We start from the raw sequence: 26,207 nt of genomic DNA on the forward strand, positions 1-26,207 counted from the left end.
TACATACATAATATATATATATATATATATATATATACTTATCATCATCCGTTTGAATATCCACTGCAGGACCGACCTATCCCGACCGAAATCGGGACGATACAGCCAATGTATTTCTACCAAGTGGCTTAGGCTGTCTAGTAGAGATTGTAAGTAGGATGAGAAGTGCTTGTAAGTGTAACTGTAGTGGCTTTGGATGTGTGTATAGTCTGTGAACCAAGTGTAATCTGCCCGCGCAAGCCGACTGGGTGCAAGCATACTTTATAGTAAGCGACACTGGTTCAAGCACAGCACCCCTTGTGTCCGCCAATGCAGTACGTGGCCGGGTGAGCACTCCCAAAGTTTATTACCCTGGCGGGGCGCGAACCCTGGCTCACCTGTGTACGAAACGCACACTCTACCACTGTACCACAGAGGCTCCATATATATAGTATATATATATATATATATACCCTGGCGGGGCGCGAACCCTGGCTCACCTGTGTACGAAACGCACACTCTACCACTGTACCACAGAGGCTCCATATATATATATATATATATATATATATATATATATATATATATATATATACCTGCATACGTACTGTACAGTATGTACCGTATACACGTTTACATGTATATGTATGAATATACATGTGTAAATGTGTGCACATGTATTATTGCATATGTATATATAACTATAGGTCTCTATGCTTTCTGGTATTTGTAAACATGCGTGTGTACGTATGTACTAATATTTCTAACATTCTGTTGCTAAGAATTTATGTTCTATACAGTATATGTTTTTCTGCTGCATTTGTTTACGTTCACGTAGTACTGTCTTTACTTACTGTGTCTGTAAGTGTACTTGGTATGATAATATTTGCCCTATGTATGCATCAATGTGTTCCTCTGTCCTCTATACCCTTCCTGCTTGGCCTTTGGTGACAACGTTCTCTACAGTGGTGAGGTTTGTACCGAATCGTAGAAAAAATAAGAAAAAAGACCGAAGCAGACCTGAGTGAAGTCAAGCCACAATTGCGTGTATTTAGAAGCAACAGGCAATAACAGCAACCTGTGGGCTCAACTATACATACCTGTCAGCTGGACCGCCTGGCCTGACGTGTGTAATGATGAGAGGCCTGGACTTCGCAGTGTCTTGTGAGGAGCCGCCTCGCACTGTGAACCCGAAGCTGCCTTCCTCCTTCTCGAGTACCACACCCACACGCCGACCCACCACACTACCGCTCCCCTGAACAGCTGCAAACACAACCAAACAACTGTTAATTACCTTTTATCATCATCAACACTATTAACATCATCATCATGATAATCCTCATTAACAATACCACTAACCTGCAATTACAGTACTCACCATTTTCCTGCATAGCCGCAAACACAGTCAAATGTTTCTCTTACTTATAACCTCTTATCATAATGGCTATCAACACTATCACTCATCAACAGTACCAGTACCCTACATAACTGTAAATAAGACCAAACACCTCTCGGGTTATACTTCTTATCGTTACAATCATAAAAAAAAAAAAAAAAACAGTAAGCCATTTGGGAGCCTCGAGGGACCCAAAGTGTAGTTAAGATCAACTTAAATGAAAAAAGTTATGAATTCGCCTATAAACAAATTATAGAGTATGACGCTGTGTTAACTCACTGTGGAGAGTGGGAGTGTGGAGTGTGGGTGATAGGTGGGCGCGAATGTGGGTAATGTATGGGAAAGAAGAGGAATGGGCAGGATGTCAGTAAAGGTGTAGCCTTCTCTCGGCGTGGAAGTGAATTTGGGTATATAATATGTGTGGATAGGTAGCCTACGTGGATTAGATGTGGGCGCATGGTTAGGCTTGGGTACACACTGACGTTGGGTGGAAATGTGGACGTGAATGGAGAAAAGGGCGTAAGTGTGGGTGCGAGTGAAGGGAGGGAGTCGGTGTGGATGTGGGTATGAGTGGAGGATGTAAGTGGGTGTGGATGTGGGTGTGAGTGGAGGCAGGGTGTGGGCTTAGGTGTAGGTGTGGGTGTGAGTGGACGCTGGAGTATAAGTGTGGATGTGGGTGTATGTGGAATTATTGCTTAGGCATGAGTGGAGGCATGCACAGTGTGGGTGTGGATGTGGGTGAGGGTATACTAACGTGAATGAGCTCGCCTGCGAGCCTGTGACTTGCGGCGGTACCAGGCAGCTCGTGATTCGCGGCCACGTCCCTCAGAACCAGCCCGTCCCCCCTCACCCCGGCTGTCGGACATGCTGCGGCCCCGCATCACTGGCGACCCAACAGGAGTGCTGACTCTGGATGTGGGCGGTGTACCACCCCTGAGTGGGCTGAGACCTCGAGGCGAGGGCGGGCTGTGTGGACGCCCTAGTGACTGCAGGGAGGAAGACGGTGGCTTGGGCTTGGCCTTGGGTTTAGGCGAGTTGTGGCGACTCAAGTGAGGGAAGTTGGACGACGCAAAGCTGACGTAGCGAATGGGAGGCGGGGGAGGGGGCGGCTTGCTGGGCAAGGCTGGAGGGACGGGATGTGGCTCGGTGTAGAAAAAATGCTGGTACTGAACATCCATGGCCCACAAAGAAAACCTTCGTGGTGGAGGGCTGGGTGGTGCCTTCACTGGCCCTGCAGGACTTCGCCGTGTGCAGCTGTTATCCCGTTTTGACCTGTCTGACCCACTGCGCACGATCTGCCCTGAGGGCCGCCCAGGGATGGAACTGGTCCATGACGGGGCAAGAGACGACTCCCGGAAGGAAGTAAGACTTGTGGAGCTGCCTCGGTGGCCACGAGTTTCGGGCGTGTGATCTGACCAGTACCCGGAAGTCACTACGTCTAAATCCAGGTCAGTATGGTCGAAAGGCCGAAAATTAGAAGGTTTGATTGGTTCCTTGTCCTTCCTATCGCCGGTTATTAGGCTAGCCAGGCCCTCTGTCAAGGATCGAAACCTTTTACGTAGGCCTTTGCGACCTTTCCGCCCTTTACGAGCTCCCTCGCGGTCAAGAGTGGCCGACGACGGGACGTGGCGCGCCCCGTTGAGTAGGTCAAGGCTGTCGGTGCCGCCATGGTCACGGCTGCGGCTCCACAGCGACCCAGACGACCCGCGCCAGTCCAGTCGCCACCCTGACATCTCGCCTCAACCCATCACCACTAGCTTGACAATTTATCGTTTTCGCCACCAAATCCACAGACACTCCCATCTATCTCTTGTCAATTTCTGAATGGTAGCGATACGAAATGTTGTGTTATTCTAGAGAGTATATCAGTAGAGTTCTACAGACTTCAGCCTTTTTTTATTGCACTTAGCGTCATTCTATCGCCATTTAATTTGGCAGCTCTGCGTTAGCAGCTGTCACTCACGGTGACACTCACATTTTTGGACAGACTTGTTTCCTCTTGTTTCTGTTCACCAAGCAGTACAAATGGACACCTGCCACATACACCTGTATGTAATGGAGATTACTGCGGATCATAGGCTACTCTAGGGCAACTCTGTGACGGCAAAACATGAGTCTACCTTATTGAACCTCATGTAGGCTATACGCATCAGTTCTTAGCCTTATCCTTTTTTACTCACACCACTGGCCAACCACTCCTGCTCTTAATTAGGTTCCAGTCCGATAAGGTTCATGGCAGTATCACGCTCTGCAGTACTTCCTGCTTTTCCTGCACTTTTTTCCTTTCCTGGACTTACTTCATTTCCCAGACTGTCTTCAACTTTTTCCCAAAGCCACAACCACGACTTGCAAACGGGATACTACGATTTGAAATTACTACTATGGTATAGAGAGGAGTCGGACCAAAAATTATTGTGCACATATTATAGCTTCTACAGTTTCTCTTTTCAGTGAACATGTAACCATATGATGTAGTACCACAACTGTCTTCCGGCCTTTAATGTCAACCTGTATCTTCATTTCCCCATAACACGAACGCCTATAGATCACATCATCATCATCATCATCATCATCATCGTCCTATTTTCAGCGTGACAAGGTATAAAACTTCATTATTAAGCAGTCATGATACATAAACAACAACCAGGTCGTAGCTCTATAATGGAAGGACGCCCTCACGTGGAGGCACCGCTATACCCAGGCGGCTACACTGCATGATTTTCCAAACGTACCTCAGCTCCCTTCCTATTCCACGAAAAGGAAGATGGTTGACTGCAGGAGGGCAGCTTTAGCCTGCAGTCCACTGAGTTCACGTTCAGATGAACCAAGAGTAAGAACAACAACTACGATTACTGTTACTATCATATATATAAATAAATACACACACACACACACACACACACACACACACACACACACACACACACACACACACACACACACACACACACACAAGTATGTACAGTATATATATATTTGGAAGGAAGGACACGGTAAGGGAAGCGCGGCCCCATTCTATGTCTTTGTTGCGAGAGGAAAATTATCGTAAGCTGTTTTGTACATTCGTGTTATTAGGCATGCCGCTGGTAGTTATGATTTATTGTTGGATCCTACCACACCTTATCTCCTCTAGGGGAGATATGAAGCTGAGATATTGGTGATGATGATGATGATGATGATATTTTTGTTCGTCCCCACACACACACACACACACACACACACACACACACACACACACACACACACACACACACACACACACACACACACACACACATACACACACACACAGGTCAGAGCAATCTTAATAGCTCATTCAACATTCACTTTGAAATCGTTTCTTGGAAAATGGTACTCGTCTAATATGATTTATAAGGTTTACTCTAAGCCAATTTATCTGTTCATCTGTATGTCTATCTATCTACCTGTCTATCTTTAGCCAGATGCCTTAGTCCCGGAGGAGTTGGTCAAAAACAAATCGCCACCATGTCACCCTGCCATCCTTTATCAAGCTTCCCTCGCTCCAACTCACTCCACACTCATTCATATTCCTCTTTACTCCATCTCTCCGCTTTATCTTCGGTGTCCCCTTTCCTCTCTCCCTCTCCACCTCACTCACATACACTCTCCTAACTAAACATACAAAATAGACAGTATTTTCTATTACATTTGCCCGCCAAAATTTTTTTTAAGCTCTTTTTACCTTAGTTAGGTCTAAAATTGACGTCTCTCCATCTTGTATACTGAGCTATAACAAAATCTTGAAAATGGAATATGATGCTAATTACGCAGAAGTGATATGAGAGATACAGTATAGCAGGAAAACGGTGGTGGGAGTCAAAAAGCTTCGATCGACAGGCTGCTCTTTCTCTCTCTCTCTCTCTCTCTGACAGCTTCGCCATTTTCAGCAATACACAAGCAGACGATTACTGTATATTGAACTAATGAAGGACCTGTATTGGTGATGGGGCTAATGAAGGAGATATCCAACCCCTCCAGTTCGAAGTGACTATTGTGCTATACAAAATATTCTGGAAAGAATTCAGATCGAGTAAAAATGAACTCCTTGTAGGGAAGAGGCTATATCAGAACCTCAATTTACACCTATGACATAAGGTGACTTTCCATCTGACACATCATTTTTTAATAATGTCCTCATAACGGTGACGTATTTTCTTACTTTACTTTTATTATCCCATGATTATAGGAGGTTTAGGAAGGATCTCTAACAGGGAAGGTGTTAATTAAAGCTAATCTATCTCCTCCGGCTAGAAAAGTCTTCCCTGTGCCGAGTAAGATCTCTGACGATAATACAAAAAGAATGTTAAAAAAAATGCGTCACCGGATGGGAAGAGTTAACAGTTGATAATACGGTAGCTTATACGCAAGTTCACGTGGCTTTATGATTTCCCGTTCACAGACATGTAGCGTAAACAACTTCACTTAATTCCCCAGTTAAAAAGCATCCTCAGTGACATCACAAACTGTACTGACATAACTTAGAGCAAAGTGACATTGGACAGTGTGTCTGCAAAAATCGAACTAATGCAACAGTGCCGATTTTTAGGACAAGCATCAACATTGCTGTACTGGCTACTGTAGTGTTACTCACGTATCACTATAAACATCACCTGATACCTTAAGTGCTGAAGGGCCATAATCATACATTCATTTTCTACAGATATTTTTTATTTTATAGTCCACATAAAACAGTAGCTTATTACCTCAAAGTTCACTTGTTTACAGTAACCCGTGCAGCACTTCCCGTCCTTGTGCTGACCAATCGAATTATTTTGCCTCTTTACTCTTTGAAAAATAAATAACATGCAGCACAAGCCTCTAGTCAAACAAATATGAGGAGCGTTACCCGACACACAGTGATGGAACAAACGAGAGGTGGAGGAAGTGAGCAGGGATGCCTCTTTTCCGGTAAGTTTATATATATATATATATATATATATATATATATATATATATATATATGCACCACAGTCAGATATATATGTACATTCTGGAGATATCACTTATAGAAAGAATTTTTTACACACACACACACACACACACACACACACACACACACACACACACACACACACACATGTAGGCCTATATAATGCTTTTTGATTTTTTAGGTCTTCTTATTTTGGATGATGGCCAACAGGGAAGGGGCTCGAGCCACCTCAGGCACTTCTGGATTCACCATTGCCAACACATAATTCACATAATTATACAGTTGGCTAAAGTTAACTCAGATGCTGCAACATTCGGAAGCGTTATAATATTTCAGACAAGTAAAGTCTCAAGAAAAAAAAAAAATCATTGCTCTCCCAGTCTTCCTCCTGAACGTGTGGATTATTTGTCAGCCAAGTTTTACAGAACACCCGGGTGGAATGTAAGCTACGCAGATTTTACGGCGTCGGGAGTGAAAAAAGCCTGGGATCAGCAAATCACTCCCTCGGCATGTCGGTAAACGCTGCCAAACTTACGGCGACCCTCGGCCCCATAAAACGCGGTTACCAGGAAGTGGCCAAGATCCTGAACCCTGTGAACGTTTGAGAGATAGTAAATAGTTGAGCTGGTGGGAATCAAGGTTAAGATGATGATGATGATGATGATGATGATGATGAACAAGAACAAGAAGAAGATGATGATGATGATGATGATGATGATGATAAAGACGATGATGATTTTAAAGTTTGTTTACAGTGGATTACTCTATTTTACGTAATGTGTGTTACTAGCCTCAGCAATCAAGCTAACCATTTTTCAGTTTACTCTTGTTACCTCCAGACTATTTCATTCAGCACAGGAAAGATCTCTGGTACTGCAGAGATTATTGAAGACTATTTTCAACTCCTCCAGTTCGAGAAGTCTCCTGTAAGCTGAAAAAAATCGTCTGGAGATGACAAGAATAACGAAGTAAAACACATCACCGGCTTTAGGGAGTTAACGTACCACTATGATTTTTTTTTCCTTTTTTTACGGGAAAGCTCGTATTTATTCTCATAGTGGCTACCCATACTCAAAAACAGAAAAAAAAAAGTAAATCTGTTATGAACTGAGATACTTTACCCACTTTATGTTGTAGTTTGTAGTTCTTTCGTCTTGACTCAAACTTTCGTCCTTTTGAAACTTATTTCACGTTGCACACTGGCTGAAAAACACATAGCTACGACTCTACATCTTTTCCATGCCATTTCTTCTTGACTAACATCATACTTTAGGATTCATTTATCATTACAGCTCAGCATTCAAAGACGAGGGGATGACAACCGTAGGCCAAGGCAGAGTAATATGAATATGGTTCTCGCCAGACAAAATTGTGCTGAGCCAATAGGAGGGGGGGGGGGAGTTTCCCGTACACTAACTTAGCATTAAAGCGAGCGAACCTCCTGCTTCCAACATTACAGTCTTTATCTCAGGACGGTGCTGCCAACAGATTAAGCTTTTATCCGTCTCATCGTGTCTCCAGGGAGTCTGAGAATGGCTGGCACTGAGTAAGGTACTGAACACTCAGCAAACGAAGTATCGCGACTCCAACGTTTGATAACAATGGCTCTAAACGATATTATCTTAACAGCAGCGGTACACTTCTTCGGATCTGTCTATCTTTCACACCAGTTTAAAGAAATCCGTTTTAGATACTCGTACTTAGCATTTTTTTATCATCACGTAAAATTCACACTAAAACAGAAATGGCACAACTACATAATAATTCCACAAAACTGTGTCATATAATACAAAAATACAATAAACCGTAAATATACTCTTTAACAGCAAAAATCCTAATATTTAATAACTTTGTAATTATATGGTCGGCATATTACGCACTCCCAGAATGAAGCTTGGCACTCCAGGAAGTGCATGGACCCCAGATTAAAAACCACCACCCTATAGGTTTCGATGTGTCCGATAATTCTGAGTAACTAAACATACGGGGTGATGCCATATTAATAAACTTAATCCCTTCAGTACGGTGAGGATTTTAGATTACAGTTAATGCCAGACAACTTTATGCAAAACAGGGAACCTCTCGCTGACGGGAAAGCTATGAAACGATTGATTCCTTCTTCATTAAGATTATAATATTTGAATATTCTGGCTAAAGTCACTTTCTGGCAGCGAACCCTGGCTGAATGGGCCAACAAGTAATAACAGAACTGATTACATGTTAATAAAATAGGACTAAAATACAGTTTTTCAATGCTCATCGTCCAAGGGGCCTTTTGGCATTGGAGATTCCGTAAAAAATCTTCCCTTGTGGTCTACTCTACACGTTAAATCTCAGTTTTCTTATATATTGCTGATGCAAGCTGTGTACATACTAAAACGATATCAATAGCATGCATAAGACTGGTACGGTGTAATATGCAAAATAAAATCGCTAAGGAAGAGCGCTACCAAGCTCCTGGAAATGTACAGTCGCCTCCAGTTCCCCGCTCTCAGGCAGGTAATATCTATTTCTCAAGAAAGTTTGTATAGCAATTTCTTCGTTGCCGAAATTCTTGGTAGGCCTATACGACTCCAATACAGAGGTCCATCCAATTCAATATAAATGAACACAGCTCTGCCATATTGTTCTAAAGCGAAGACGGCCTGTAAACGCAGAACCAGGGGATTTGTACAGCACAGGGATTGGGTGTGACTGGAGGGGTCTAAATGCTTCATCTGTTGGCAGCACGTTTGCCATCTGAGGGTCACGCCTTATATAAACCAGCCTTAATCTCTTCAGTACCGCTAGGAAATTTTACAGCTTCTCCTGGTTATGGTTACCTTTAGACGATTCTGTACAGCTCAGTGAAGGTCTCTTGAACTGATCGGGTCAATGAAGGCTATATCTAACCCCTCCCGTTGGAAAAATCTCTCCTAGGCTCAATAAAATCGTCTGAAGGAGGCAAGATCAAATTCAAAAGTACACCATTGGAATGAAGGGATCAACCGTTTTTTCAGTACTTCCTGCTGTTTGTGGAAATCTGTTTTTATTGTAGTTGGTTATTTTTCACTGACAGACCCTGAACCACATTTTAACTCAGTTGATGATCAAGTGTTGTCAGACTGGAGAATATATCTGACTGGTAACCAAGGAGATTTAATCATCTCATGAAACATAGGCTCATCAAATTTCATGCAACCACGACTTTCAAGTTGTTAGAATGGTCCAGTTCCGTCAGATAACAATATACGAGTTATAGACTATTCCGACACCAAAATCAGGAGAGCACAGCATTTACACATGCCTAATGTAATAATAATTATCAATCCTGACTTAAAATATCCAATACAATATGATTTAAGACTTCCCGATGTGAAACTGACAAAAGCAAGGTTATCCAGCGACTTATTTAACCTCTGGAAATTCCACATATGATTTATGAATTTCCTCTACTGAATTTGCCGACCTGAACAGACAATTTCTAAAACTGGAGTGACGTTAGCAATTTGAATGGATTACTATAAAACAAACTATGACACACATAAAGCACAACGCAAAACATATTTTGACAGGAAACATGCTCTGCGACACTTTGTGGTCTGCACAGTAATTATGATAAAGCATTGCACAAGCTGTTAGTGAATGACTCTGCCAGGTCAACTATACACCTGTCCAGTCAGGTAGCTGGTACTTCAAACTATTAAACACTATCGGGGCAGCTAATGGCGCGTATGCTTCTGGTAATATAACAACTACCGTAATATTAATTTCTTCAACAAAACCTATTCAATCATCAGTAAAAGAAAGAAAATTCATTCTCATCCAGTCGGTAAAACTTTGGCAACTTATCTAACAAAATTAAGAGAATATACCACCATGCAAACCACTCACTCGACCATTACCCGGTCCCATAGGCATCCCACTGTATACCACCACCATTCATCCACCGCAGTACAATTTACCTTGGTCTCTACAACACACAGGCCGCTAGGTAGTCCCGGTAAAAAGATCTTATAATAATACTGGGTTTCGAGCTACTGAAAGGAATCTAGTCAGTGTGGATTACTCTTGACTTGTTTAGCAAAATTTCTTTTGATTTTAAACGTTTCGAGATTTGAAAGAAGAGTTACAGACAGTGACAGTAACTCAGTCCAAGTAAAGTAATGATATTCAGGGGTTGATGGATTAGCAGTGCACGATGTTGCTGAAATATGATTTTTGTAAATAAAATTTTTTGGCGTGTGATGAAAAAAATGTATGTTAAAAGTCCATTAATTAATAATGTATTCTTAACACCTGCTGGCATTAGAAACAGCACGAACTATTGGAGAATATGTTGTAATGTTTCTTTCAGTGCTTAAAAAAATATAGGAAAGAAATACACGATAATTATGGGGCTTGTGAAAGGGTAACAGCCAATACCATATAACTCCCTTCAGGGTGTAGGGACTCAAGACTAAACCATCGAACTCCAGTGTAGTACATTTAAGGGAATGAGCAGCCTACTTCTCTTGGTGTCATTACATGATCACTGAACCTCCAGTCATTTCTTGGGGATGGAACCTATGCAAAGCCGTCACTCCGACTGGGGTGTTCTGCCACTAGACCATCAGATAAAAAAAAAAAAAAAAAAAACTGTTGCCAACAGGATCGAAAGAACAGGACCTAAGTGATGTAGACTATCTCCATGTTTCGGTATGTCTGTTAAATCTGAGCAACTAAGAATTCAGACTGAATCTATATAAGTAGCCTATACGTTTATAAGTAGCCTGTACGTCGAGAAATGGAATAATACACAGTTTTAAAGGTTACTGTAATAGGCCATGCAGTACAGTGCATCAGACTTCTTCTGTTCCACAATGTCAAATCAAAAAGACCGTTTTTTTTTTTTTTTTTTTTCTGACTCAAACAACACTAACCATGTCACATGATTATTACCACCACCACAACCACCATAATGCCACAAAACCATCACCACAACCGCCACCACAAGGCCTGCCAACACCACACCACCGTCATAATCCTCACCACTGACCACCACCATCATAACCATCAAAAGCACCGCAACCACCATCATCACAACTACCTCACTATCACCACCATCACCGCAACGACAAACACCACACACAAACAGACAAGGAGACGCTTCCCACTACAACAGCCTAACACTCTTTGATCCTAACCTTATTTGCTACAGCTGGGTGAAATGGCCATCTCAAAACCAAGACCACCCAGTGACAGAGAACAGAAGCAGTATCATCAGACAACTATTTACAGATAGTAAAATTGTCCTCGAGCGAGACCAGTTAAACAGTTAAATGCAATAATTTCTCTCCACCCACGCTACTCCGTGTATGCCTTTTTTGTCCTCTTACGCTCTGGCTGGGGTGACAGTGTTTAGCTATTCTGCAGTGTTGGAAAGGGACGCCTTCACATGGTGGCACCCATGTAGCCCTGCGACTCTACTGCCTGGTTTTACACATGTCCTTCAACTCCCTCTCTACATCCTGAAAGGAGGATGGTGGACTGCAGGAGGACATTTTCATCCTGCAGTCCAACAGGTTCACGTTCAGATGAGTCTAAAGCCACAACAACACTTACTCTATTTTCACCAACTCAGACGATTTTAAATGCAGACAAACTCAGCACAGGGAAAAAGCTGCAATCTCCACAGAACTTTCACTACAATGGCAGGGCTTGGACATTTTACTCTGCTTAATTCTCCTCGATTTTATTCAGCCGAAATAAGCCCTATGCAGACGATGGCTTATCTTTTTGAGCCCGAGGACGTAACTTTAATATTTTTCATGCTGTTACCAGACACTTTCGTTCAGTATATAAGTTCTCTGGCAGTGAACGGGTTAATGAAGGCTGTATCTCCCCCATCTCGTTTTAAAAGTCTAAGCTAAAAATAGGTAAATAAACAAATAAATAAATAAATAGGTAAAATAAACAAAAACTCGTTGAGATATAACAAGAATAAAATCAAAATGGCATTAGCGGGTTGAAGATAATAAAACCCTGAACGGAATGCCCTCTCCTCTCTGCACTGAGCTCATCATCCACCTGCCCCACCTACCTATAGTAGGTTTATTTTCACATGACGGACCTACGCTACTTCCACATGTTGAATACTAAGTCGTGGTTACTAGAAATTCCATGCGCTTTAGCCATGAGGTATGAATGAGTCTCCTTGCTTACTACACGCAGTTTATTTTCACCTGTCATAGTCTAACCGGGCCACTCCCACCACTTGAATATTGCGGTGTGGTTTCATAAAAATCGATAAGGCATAGTTGGGAGCATGGGTGTAGCCAGAGGACTGTCAAGGGACCCACGACTCCCCCCCCCCTCTTCTATAAGAATAAGATGCGCTGTATGGTAGTTAAACTGTCTTTTATTTATATTTTTAATGGGAGTTTCCTGGGTTCTATCCTTTACCGTTAAACACTTGATAATTTTGTTATTAATCTAGGTAATTAAATGATTCTTTCCAAGCAGTAATATCTCTCAAATAATGGCAACCATTATTTCTGTCCCGCCCATGACAAAATCCTGGCTGCGCCCCTGGTTAGGAGGTGGACTGAGTCTCCTTGGTTACTATAATAAATCGGTTTTCCCCAGACGGAGCCAAAGTGGACCACTCCCACAAAATGAATTCTAAGTTGGTTGCATGAAATTTAACGAGTCCTAATTGTGATGTAGAAAAAATCCCCTTGACCCTCCTTTCTGACGATACTTGGCCATCAACTGAACTGAAAGGGATTAGGGATCTTTGTCAGGTTAGAACACTACAATAGCCAACCATCCCCTCCGGTATCTTCATCAACAACACACTCAACACTGTATTCTAGCTGGCATAAGAGGCTTCACTGAATACTAGTGCATATGGAGTGCAGCGAGTAGAATAAATTGCCAAAGGAAGAGGTGTTACGAAATCTAAAAAGCCACTTGGAATACAGCCTATAATTAACCTTCCCTTGGCCGACTCTTCGCTAGTATTTTATTCCATGTAATGCCTAACGATTTTATTCAATTAAGGAGAAGTCAAAGGTACCTAGGATGAGTCTGAATTCACTGATAGGAAGTTCTTTCATAATGTGTCCTCACCTTGTAGATTCTGCTAGTGACGCAGAAATGGCATATACACAGCAGACTCACTCCTCAATCTGTCTCATCCCTTACCCTGCCTCACCTCTCACCCTACGTCACTCCTCACTCTGTCCCAGCCCTTACCCTGCCTCACCCCCTCATTCTGCCTCAGTCCTCACCCAGCCCTCTCATCCTGCTTCACCCCTCATCCTACCTCATTGTCCATCCTGCCTTACCCTCACATGATCCCTCCTGCCTGTCCCCCACCATGCCTCACTCCTTTGACACAAACATAGCCTCACTCCTTTGACACAGACATAGCCACAACAACACCTACGTTTTCACTTGCGTCACTCTCCCTTCTGACACTCCTCCTCCATTCGTGCTTCGCCAGCATAGGGAAGAGGAAATTCTGTCTACTACTTTCCTTCTGAGGAGAGGACCGGACCTGTAAGTGAACCTCATATGGACTGTTACAGGTCTCTTGCTCGCTTTTAAGTTTCATTCTTAACTGGACTCTGTAATTTCTATTCCCGACGGGGTTAATAGAGTGACTGGACCCTAGAGTTAATATGAAGCTTACTGAAGGACTGGACATCTCCTCGCATGGAGAATTACAACCAATAGTAACCCTTCCCCTCGATGGCAAAGCACGAATGGGCAGGGATGTCTATAGAAAGAGGGATGTGAAAGTCAAAGCGTTGTAATAGCTGTGTTTGTATGTGTCTGAGATTATATATGTGTCATTTGCGTGTGAGTCATCGGCTGAACCAACTGGGCGCGAACATTTGCAAGTCCGTGAAAGGACATATTGCCATCACCCACCCATTACGTCCACCACGACTTGGGCCTTGAACCCTTGACACAATCCACAGGTAGATTGCGAGATGAACACGTCACCAACGCGGCTTCGTCAATAGAATGTTGGCTCTAAATCAGCAGTATACCTTGGTCTCTTGTCAGGCCACATTAACAACCTGTGTGGTGTGGTGTGGTGTACCTGGCACTATCAACACCACAGGCATTCTCACACGGCCCCCTGCCAGCTCACAGGCCTTCATGCCTTCACGGTGCCAACGAGACTTATTCTCTTCCTTACCAGTTTATTTCTGCCTGTGGCACAGCTGAATTCAGAAGTTCCTTGTACCATCTTTTATATATACAGAAAGAAAGTAATGCTATAGTCTGATCACTATCAACAGTTTGTTTTGGTCCGTTTAGCTAGATGTCCTATGACTTACAAAAATAACTTTTGTCGTATCCTACACAATGTACCATCCACTGTGACACACTTACGAATTCAGTTGTACTTCAATATTTTAGTCCCCCAAAATTAACTTTGTACTTTTTTCCAGCTAACGCCAGAGATTTTATGTTGCTCAGAGAATCACAGCACGACAGACAGGGCGAATAATCTCTTGGAAGATGTTTATGCACTCTATCGATTACAAAAAAAGAAAAAAAAAAAGAAAAAGCGCACTCAGAGAATGCAACATCCGCTTCCTATAGCTGTGGCTTTGACCTGGGACTAATTTTTCTCGAAATTGAATTATTGCATCCTTGTCTGACCCTCAACCCTTCCACCTAATTTCGGGATTTGATCTAAATCGAATAAAAACTGTCTAGTTATAGGACTGAACTTTTTACCTTGTCCTGTGCCCTTGACCTTTGACTGGATGTTCTCAAAATCAAATCATTTAATGCTCGTCTTACCTTTGACTTTTCCAATACGTTCTGCTAAAATTGGGTCAAATTTGGTTGAGTTATTTTGTTCACCCCCCCGCCCCCCCCCCACACACACACCAAGCAAAACGTCACATCCGCTGCGCCCTATTTCGTGCGCGGGTGGAACAACGTAAAGAGGAAATATTAACGAGCCATAACACAAACGGATCACAAATCAAGATGTGAAAGAAGTCGCCTTAACCTCATAGCGTGGTACTGAGATGAAGGTCAAGTCAGCAGGTAGGACTGTGATGGTAAATGCCTCAGTGAGAGGTGTTGTGTCGTGCCAGTGGGGAGGATGTGAGACAAGAATGAGTCATAGGAGTGTGAATGTCAATACTGTCGTCATTAATTCTCTCGTGGTCGTGTTTTCTCTCTTATTTTGTTCCTTGGTCTTGTCTTCTCTATTATTCTGTTCCATGGTCTTGTCTTCTCTGTTATTCTGTTACATGGTCCTGTCTTCTCTGTTATTCTGTTACATGGTCCTGTCTTCTCTGTTATTCTGTTACATGGTCCTGTCTTCTCTGTTATTCTGTTCCATGGTCCTGTCTTCTCTCTTATTCTGTTCCATGGTCCTGTCATCTCTATTGTTCTATTCCATGGTATTGTCTTCCCCTTTGTTTTATTCCATGTCCTTCTCGTCTCAAGTAATTTATTCCATGGTCTTGTCTTCTCCGTTATTTCTGCTAAGGTCATGCAGTTATAGTCATGTGAGAGTGAGTCACAGGAGCCTGAGTGTTAATACGGTCACCATCCACCCTCTCATGCTCACGAGAAGTCTAGGATTCTATCATGATTAACACCAGACGATTTATGCAGTTCTGACGATTTTGATGAATGTATTTTGTGTCTCAGTATCAAGTAGTGAATATAAAGGGTCAGTAAGTAGTTCTGATGGTCACAAAAGGCTGTAAGATCGGTGGTGGTTACAGACAGCAGAGGGTAAAGTCGCGGTTGATATTTCCTTTATAAAATTTCCTTTACAAAGTCTGAAGGTACACCCTTGAGCAAATTCGCCTGCATTTCTCATCCGGCTGTGGAAATGGAAGACATTACATGAACTATTTTGATGGGACTGAGATATGAAGCACACACCAAACGACCATGAGATGGAAGAACACTCGTTGGCATTTGGGGCAGGAATGAGAAATATGGAAGGCAAGATCAAGAATTATTTGCTCATGGCTGTACGAAAAGGGACTGCAAACTTCCTAAATATCACTGGTTAAACTGGTGAGGTAAATTCGTTCCTGATACTTGTTCGGGACTGTAAAGGGACTATTGACTGTGAATAAAGTAGGCAACTTTGGAATCTGGGAGAGCACTGATGTGTAGTGGAGGTATGACAGTTGGTACACCTGACATTCTTAGCCTACTCTAATATATATTGGTGGCAGAAACATGAGTTGAGAGGGCTGTCAATTTCTACACTCTTTTCACTTAAACTTGGTCTAAAATTCTCATCTCTCCATCTTGAATGCTGAGCTGTAACAAGAGACTATCGCTAGAATATTGTGCTAGTCATGAAAAAGTGGTGTGGAAAGGGTGTACCGGTACTCTTTTCACCTTTAATTGACCTAAAATTGTCATTCTCCATCTTGGATGCTGAGTCGTAGCAATAGATTCAGACTTTCATATGATGCTAGTCGTTAAGAAGTGCTGTGGTAAGGATCTAGAGCAGTAGCATCGTCCTTTTCCGCCTATGAGTTAAGTGAAATAGACAACCAAATGACGAAAAACTGGGCCAGGAGAAGGTGAAAGAACTACAGCTGAAATGTCCAAGTAATTATGATCCATCAATGTCAGAAAATGTAGCTAAGCCTCCCCTTCACACCCACGTTATCCCAGGTAAAAAAGAAAAAACAATACTCAGCCTCTGATGATATTAAAAAACCAAGCATAACTGGGAAAATTATTAATGAATCTGTTATATTCTTTACACAGAACTGCCATGAATACTTGATACAGATGTAAAAATATAACTAGCATTGTTTTTTATAAATTTGTAGGAATGAATGAAGTTATGGGACACAGGAGGTGGTTCGGACGTATATTTGGGGTATATTAGGGGTATATTTGAGATATACCTGCTGGAATGAATGAAGTTACGGGACATGGTAGGTGGCAGGGAGGTGACGCTAGCTGGTGGTGGCGATAATATAATATCACGAGAAAGGACACATCATAAAACTATTGCGAATGTGGTGATAATGATTTAAAATTATAAATTAACTTGGGTATATATTGACTCATTAGTAAAGGGTAAATAAATAAAAGTAAATAATCAATGACTGACTGGCCGAATAAATAAATAAGAAAAGTTTACCATTAAGCACACGGTACTACAAGACAGGTATTAATGTCGGAAAAGGAAGTAATAAAGAAGACCAGTAAACTTCAAGGTGGAGCAAGTGTGTGTCAGGGGTAGAGGGAGAGGTAAGAAGAGAGAGTGGTTAAGGCGGCAGGTGTTGGCAAGTGGCTGGCAGGTGGGGGTACTGAGGATAGAGAGGGGGGGGGAAAGGAATAGAGAAGGATGAAGGTTAGACAGGAAGCTCAAATGGGATGTTCGAAGTTTAACCTCTTCATTTTGATGACGCTTTTTATTTTATTTAGTTCCTTCTACCTCCAGACGAAAAATCAGCTTAGGAGTGGAAGTGACTGATGGAAAGAATATCAGAGAGAGAGAGAGAGAGAGAGAGAGAGAGAGCATGCGTCACCGTAGTGAGGGGGTTAATCTACCAGGTGTTGGCAAGTGACGGGTGTTGAAGCAAGTGGTTGGCAGGTGAAAGGAGTTGAGGGGGGGGGGGGAGAAAAAGAAGATGAGGGTTAACGGGGAAGCCAAAGAGGGATGCTCGAGGTAAGCTGACGTGGGAATGAGGTGAGCGATGTTGAGAACGCTTTTTACGCGAAGGAATTTTAATCGTAAGTCTGTGATGATTTAGCTTTACGTCACGCACTTCCATCTTTGAGGAGCTTAAGTACAGATTGGCCCATATGTAACACTCCTCTTCCACGCCGCTGGGCTATTCCTCGTGCCGGAGTCAATTCTGCGGCATTTGTTTGTTTCTCACTCCCAGTGCCTTACCCGAGCACAAATCAGCAAGCTGGAGCCGTCCCCGCAACGGGTCAGATACTCCACTACGCCGGGCTGTTTCTCGTGTGTTGCGGGGATGTCTCAGTCGGCGTTAGAAGTGTTTATCTTGCAACATATATTCATTTCCCACTTCCAGTACCTTAACCGCGCTCAAACCAGCAGATTGAAGCCGTCCCTGCAACACGTAAGGTACAGGCAGATGAGTTTCTATTGAACCGCTACACGGACCGTCTTGTATTGCGCCAATTTAGAGGACTTTTGATGGAGCGTGTGGTACTTTGAAATCAGATGCTATACCTGGAGTTAACTAGTGGTCCTAATTGGGTGGGATCGAACATATGCCTGCTTGAGAGACAGTAGGATCAACCAAATGGGCCAGGGCGACTGTTTTCATTGGGAGATAATAATGAAATGGAAAACAGATATGTAAGAATATAAAGAAGGGGAAACCAGTAGGTACAAAGGAAACTATCTCATCGACAAAACGGGAACGCGGGTGAAGTTAGCTGAAGTGGGATATTGATAAGAGGTGTTGAATGGGGATGAGAGGTAAGAAATATTAAGGCCTTTGTGTGACGAAATCATGTGTACGGTAAGTATATATGGAGAGAAGGAAGCACCAAGGCAGATGAAAGATAAATATTACGGGGATGTGGAAAAGTTAAGGAAGATTTTTGTGGTAAGGTGAGGTGGGTTGAAGTGAAGTTAGATTAGTTTAAGTTAGATTAAGTCAGATTTGATTGGGTTAGGTTAGGAGAGGTGAGGTAGGATGCTGAGAAGGACTGGTATGGTGCCGTATTATTTGTAAGAATGTGAAAAAATGGAACACAGAATATTCGATGCCGCGTTTATAAATGTATTCTAGCTACCGTCAGATTTTATTTACTTGTGAGAGACTTCTTATATCGAATGGGTAAGTGAAGGCTATAATAATCCTAGACCATAAACTGTAAACTGAATAAAATAATCAGGAGATGGTAACCAAATAATAAAAGTTTAGTCATCAGAGTGAAGGTGATATCAGAACACTGTAATTAAGTGGAAGGTAAAAAGTTCTTTGGCAAACGACAGGCCGAGAGTATTGGGTGTGGGTGCGGCAGGTGGTGGGGTGTGAGGCAGGTGGTGGGGTGTGAGGCAGGTGGTGGGTGTGAGGCAGGTGGTGGGTGTGAGGCAGGTGGTGGACAGGTGGTGAGCAGGCACATATAACTCGAGTGATGAGTGGCAGATGGGGCACTGTGGGATGCTTTGGGTACTGTGATACGGTGCACGTGAGGAGAGGGGAGTGAAAGACGACTTCAAGAACGATGGAGATGGAGAGATGGTGGGAACGACATAGGGGAGCTTGGGAGTGATGGAGGAAGTGATGGAGGGGGCGTGATATGGATGACTTGGTTAATGAAGGAGGAAGTGATGGAAGAAACGAGAGAGGAGTGGTTTTGTTTCATGGAGAAGGACGTGATGGAGGGGACAAGATATGGGAGACTTGGTTTGATGGTGAAAGATATTTTGGAGAGAAAGAAATAGAAGGGCCATTGTTTAGTATGGGAAGACTTGGTGGAGAGATGGGGAGGAACGTGACATAGGGTTGGGGTGAAGGGGTGAAAACAGACGTTGCTGGAGAAGATGGACTAAACTGGCGGTCCCCAATAGATTAAAATGAGGCCTAAGAAAGCACGATATTGGGAAAGATATGAATGACAATGGTTCTGGCAGGTAAAGTGTGTACCTGGATGAGGGAGAGGGGAGCATTCTTGGCAAAGGAAGAATGGTCTTGAATGGAAGTAGAGCGAGGAAGGATGGCTAGTGTATAACGCAGAACGGTAAGCTATACTCTGTTCACTTCAGTTTGGCTTAAAGTTATAATCTTTCTATCTTGAATGGTGAAATGTAAAAAGACATTAATACTAGAATAGTCACGAAGACGTGCTATGGATAAACTGTAAAGCAGTAGTATTATCTTATTCTGCCACTGACCTACAGGGAATAGACCGTAAAAGGATGAAAGATTCCGCCAATAGATGAACAGAATTATTTGAAGAGAAAAGGTAGGCTAGGTTTTGAGTGTGTGTGTGTGTGTGTGTGTGTGTGTGTGTGTGTGTGTGTGTGTGTGTGTGTGTGTGTGTGTGTGTGTGTGTGTGTGTGTGTGTGTGTGTGTGTGAGAGAGAGAGAGAGAGAGAGAGAGAGAGAGAGAGAGAGAGAGTAGGTAAGTTAGTGCATGTTGCTGGTTTACCTCAGTTTACTCTGGCACGTGAATGTTATTATTATGGTGCCAGTTGTAAGCCACCCCTCCCTTCACACCTGCTTACCTCACACACACACACACACACACACACACACACACACACACACACACACACACACACACACACACACACCAGACATTTTGCTACTTATGTGTCTTGGGGCCATGAGTGGTTTAGGAGGCTCGTAGCACGCTTTCCTTGGCGATTTAGTGGTACATATTTCACCTCTTTATCCCCCTGCACACTACTGAGGCACACTATATCGGGACTAGAATAAATAACTGACATAAAAAGAGAATATCAAGGTGTAATGATTGTAATAAATCGCCAAGAGAACATTGTTACGAAGTCTCCTATTCACCTGGACTACGGCCTTAAATTATTAGTAATGAGTAATGGTTGAAAACAGAAGAATTATATTGGCAGTTTTGGAGTGGGGGCGCAGTCTAAGCAGCTTCGGAAATTTCATAATATTTCTTCTTTTATTCCGTACATTACATAGCCTCCTACACCACTCGTGGCCCCAAGACACATAGGTAGCAAAATGTCTGGTGGGTGATGCATCGTGTGCGTGTGTGTGTGTGTGTGTGTGTGTGTGTGTGTGTGTGTGTGTGTGTGTGTGTGTGTGTGTGTGTGTGTGTGTGTGTGTGTGTGTGTGTGTGTGTGTGTGTGTATCCTCTGGTATGTTATTGATTCAAACTATGTCGATATTATAATGATCTAAATAACATACAAGACAGCGTTATAGTTTAATATGCAAAATAAGTAGCTTAGTAAGAGGAGTTTCGAAGCTTCCATTGCCCCCTAGAATACAGTCCAGGGTCCAAGTCAGGTCAAAACTGCTGTATCTTGTGAATAAACAGCCTTTCTATGTGTTTGTGTGTGTGTGTGTGTGTGTGTGTGTGTGTGTGTGTGTGTGTGTGTGTAATTCTTCCTTTCTTATATTTGTCTAACCTTTTCAATGTGTGTGTGTGTGTGTGTGTGTGTGTGTGTGTGTGTGTGTGTGTGTGTGTGTGTCTAATTCCTCTCTTCTGGTACACTATCTACCTTACCTTCTCCATCTCTCATCTTCCATATAAGTAACATACAGAGAAGATGACTACATATTTTTCTTCCTTCTTTTCCTTTTTGATAGCAGCATATCAGTGCAAATGACGTGCGAATGAACTAAATAAATAAATAAGACTAACACGCAGTCCTCCTCTACCCACTTGGAGGTGTAAGGGCTTGAGGTTAGGCTGCCGTGGTCTCTCTCTCTCTCTCTCTCTCTCTCTCTCTCTCTCTCTCTCTCTCTCTCTCTCTCTCTCTCTCTCTCTCTCTCTCTCTCTTCAGGCCTTTTTTTTTTTTTTGGGGGGGGGGAAAGGCTTCAAATAATCATGGGGTTAGAATCCTGTCCATGAACACTTTAACTACTGACCACTTGCTAGTTTGGGACCACAAGGAAGTTGAAAATACCGACGCCGATCATTTTAGCAGTATCGTCATAAACTGCGTTTAGAACATAAAAATATCGTGTGAAAATAGCTCTGAAATTATATTAAGTACTTGATGAATTATGTTTCAATTTAGCCGTAAAAATGGAAAATAAAAAGCAGTTCCCCAAATACCGCGAAGAGATAGACGGTCTTCGATTATGTGCTTTCCTTATTTACGGCAGAATCGAAGCATAACATTGTTCAGCAAGTACTTTATATCAATCAATCAATCAATCATTTCCTGTGGCACCCTCGGGGATGCATAGGGCCTCGATGAACTCACACCACCACTTCCTATCTTGTGCTAACTCCTCAAGATCTCCCCAACACTCATCTCCAGCTGCCCGTCTCATTGTCCTCACCCACGTCTCTTTTGGCCTTCCTCTACCTCTCCTACCAAGTGCCACCCACCCTGGTGTACCTCGTACTATTCCCTGTCTCCTATACACATGTCCTAGCCACTTCCATCGTGAGAATCTAACATATTCATCGATCGGCTGCACTCCCGTTATTTCTCTAATTCTACTATTTGGTATCCTTTCCCACCACTTAACTCCTAATATTCTTCTAAGTGCTTTATTTTCAAACACCAAGAATTTATTTTCCATAGTCACTGTGCTGTACCAAGACTCGTGTCCATAAATTAAGATACTCCTAACCATTACCTTATAAAGTTTGATTTTTGTATGCACAGAGAAATTGTTATTATTCCAAATATTTTTAAGCATTCCCATTGCCTGATTAGCCTTCTTTAACCTTTCCTCGAATTCAAAGTTCAAAGAACCATCCTTGGCTAAATAAGTACCTAAATATTTAAACCTATCAACTTGCTTTACAACCATACCTCCAATTACACATTCCTGCGCATTTTCCATATTCATATTGATTATTTCAGTTTTTCCACAATTAATAACCAAACCCACCTTGCGACCTTCACTCACCAAACAGTCCAACACTCTCTGCATCTCTTTTGGCCCATCACAAATCAAAACTATATCATCTGCATAATCTAAATCCAAAAGTTTCCTGTTCTCTCCCCAAAGTATACCTGCACCGGTTTCTATTCCAACGCGTTTCATAATGTAATCAATGACCAATATAAATAGTAAAGGCGATAGAACACCACCTTCAATTACTCCGGACTTGACTTCAAACGAATCACTCAGACAACCATCAACCATCACTTTACAAAATGTGTCCTCATGCATGTTCATAATGACCCTCACAAACTCCTCTGGTATTCCATAATGTCTCATGATCTTCCCCATAGTCTCTCTCGAAACACTATCAAAAGCCTTTTCAAAATCAACAAAACAAAGACTTAACGGTACTCTCATTTCATTAACTTGCTGCATCAAATGCCTAACTATAAAGATCTGATCATTGCAACCACGTCCCTTTCTAAAACCAGCCTGTTCATCCCTCAGAATACCCTCAACCACCGGCTCCAACCTATTTAACAACACTCTACTGAAAACTTTCAAAGCTATCGGTGACAAAGAGATTCCCCTCCAATTACCACATTCACTCAGGTCTCCCTTCTTCGGAACTTTAACAATTACACCTTTCTTCCAAACTGACGATTGTAACCCCGTCACCCATATCTTATTGAATAGCTTGGTCAAGATCATTATTAATCTATCCCCCTCCACTTTAAACATTTCCGGAAATAAACCATCCTCCCCTGGTGCCTTATTATTCTTTAACTGTTTTACTGCTTTCTCCACTTCTGCAAGCCTCAACTCTCCTGTTTCTATATTTAAATCTTCCTGAGCAGACGGTATATCCTCTTCTGGTGGTATTGGTCTATTAAGAACTGTCTCAAAATGCTCTTTCCATCTGTTTTTAATATCTCCATCTTTGGTCAATAAATTTCCTTCCCTGTCTCTAACTGGTATTTCCTTGAGTTTACCTGCATTACCACTCAGTTCTCTAATCGATTCATATGCTATTCTTTGACTCTGTCCATCATTTTTGTTTATTAAGATTTCAGTCTCTGCAACCTTTTCATCCACACATCTTCTTTTATCTCTCCTAGCTAACCTTCTTACTTCTGAATTCAAACTCCAGTACGCAGCTCTTGCTAATTCAATCTCTCGTTCATCAACGCATTGCATCTCACTCCTCAATTTAGCCTCACCTCTCTTTTTTATCATATCCCACGTTTCCTCCGATATCCATTTCTTTCTCCTGAATCTATGTCTCCTTCCAATCGTACATTCAGCAGTCTCATGCAAAACTTTGTTCACATATTCCCACATCTCATCTACACTTCTCTCCCCCTCTTCCAACGTTTCCAACACCAAAAACCCATTTCTTCATTCTAATCTGAATTCCTCCTTTTCTTCTCCTTCCCTTCTAAGCTTAACAATATCGTATCTACCAACACCAGATTTTTCCTTCTTCTGATTTTTAAGTTTAAACCTTATTTTTGCAATGCTGAGTTGATGGTCACTACCAATATCCGCTCCCCGTTTAACATGAACATCTAGCAGAGAACTTCTATGCCTCCTACTGATAGCGATGTGATCAATCTGATTTTTATATTTTCCACACGGCGACACCCAAGTTGTCTTGTGTATATTGCAATGCTGAAAGAGTGTGCCCCCGATGACTAAGTCATTTGCTAGACAGAAGCTTCCAAACCTCACTCCGTTTTCACTCATCCTACTACCAACTCCCATCTTACCCATACATGCCTCAAATCCCTCATTTGAACAGCCCATTACTGCATTAAAGTCTCCAACGCAGATCAAAACATCATGTCTAGGTACCCTTCCTACTCCTTCTTGCAACTTTTCATAAAATGTGTCTTTCCTTTCATCGAGTGCATCATTAGTAGGTGCATAACACACAAACAGACTGATGTTGCCATGATTTGATTTATACCGTGCGTATAACAATCGCTCATCTATAGGATCCCACTCACATAAAGCCTTATTTGCCTTACAACCCAGCAACAATCCTACTCCCTGATAATGCATTCCGTCCTGTCGACCAGATATCAATAAACGTATACCATCCTCCAAATCCAACTTATCGACTCCAGTTAATCTAGTTTCTGTCAGAGCAAAAATATCAAGTCCGTAATTTTGAAAAACCTTCACTAACTCATCGATTTTACCGTCATGATTTAGCGTTCTCACATTCCAGTTACCAATTTTAATTGTATTTTTTGCATTGACAAAGGAATTAGATTGTAATTGAGGCAACCGTGAGATTCTTAGCACCCCCTGCCCATTTAAGGGCTGCACGGGACTGGGGGCCATTATTGTTCTTTCAGAGTCCATCAAGGTTTCTTTGGCTAACTTCCTGAACACCTCGCCATTGTGTTGCAGTCGCAGTAGGCAGCTAACTTGCCTGATTGCCCACACCCGAAAGACTCAGCTATGCTGTAGCCAGTCACGTGCCGGCATGCTTCCCAGCCATTTCATAAATATTTTCACACGATATTTATCTATTTTAAATGCGATTTGTGCTAGTGCTACGAAAATGATCAATGTCGATACTTTCAACTTCCTTATAGATCTAAACTCGCATGTGGCTAATTGAGGAGGTTAAAGAATAGGGTATGATAGTCACGAGGCACTGATGATTTCCTAACACCACCACGCTGCACACTACCACACCTCAGACACATCTCTGCCTCTCGCATCTCACACTGTTACGCTACACATCCCCTCCACTCCCCTACACACATATCACAACTACCAAACCACGCACTGCCGCATATCTTACATCTCACTGTCGGACCACACACTGCAACAAGACACGCCCACTGTCATGCCTCACACAAACACTTCATACTATCATAACTCACACTGCTACACCTCACACACTTCGCAAAACCACACCTCACACCAACGTCACACTTCCACACCTCACACATTTCACCCTCTCACCCCATGCACTGTCACATCTCACACTGCTACACATAACACACCCTTCACACTGCAACCCCTCTCATCTTCTAGTGCACATGGACACTGTTTATACCCTGCCGTCACTGAAAATCATCTTATTATCCCCTCTTTATTCTTCAGGTCGCATTTTCGTCCGTCTAGGGGGCTCACTATACTCTTTTCACCTTAACCTGGGCTAGCATTTCGTCCTTTTGAAGCTTATTTCATGTAGCTCAGAAGCAGGAAAGGACAATACAACGACTCTTCATCATTTCCATGGCACTTCTTCGTGACTGGCACCACATTCATGTCATAATATAGTTAAAACCCAGCATTCAAGATGGAGAGATGGCAATTTAAGGAGTAAA

At 42.5% G+C, this 26,207-nt stretch overlaps 1 protein-coding gene across 1 annotated transcript in view; it reads right to left on the bottom strand.

The window, feature by feature from the left end:
• The window catches only part of Grip (Glutamate receptor interacting protein), a 644,837-nt gene that overhangs the window by 87,106 nt on the left and 531,524 nt on the right, over window positions 1-26,207 (bottom strand). The window contains exons 5-6 of the mRNA XM_080285631.1: window positions 2,144-3,101; window positions 1,080-1,262 (exon numbers count right to left, since the gene is read on the bottom strand). Coding sequence (XP_080141757.1) covers window positions 1,080-1,262; window positions 2,144-3,101 — 1,141 coding nt within the window. The remainder of the gene's footprint in view (window positions 1-1,079; window positions 1,263-2,143; window positions 3,102-26,207) is intronic.

This window comes from Coenobita brevimanus, chromosome 107, assembly GCF_032717465.1.
Source record: "Coenobita brevimanus isolate Jiangsu-jjx chromosome 107, ASM3271746v2, whole genome shotgun sequence".
NCBI lineage: Eukaryota > Metazoa > Arthropoda > Malacostraca > Decapoda > Coenobitidae > Coenobita > Coenobita brevimanus.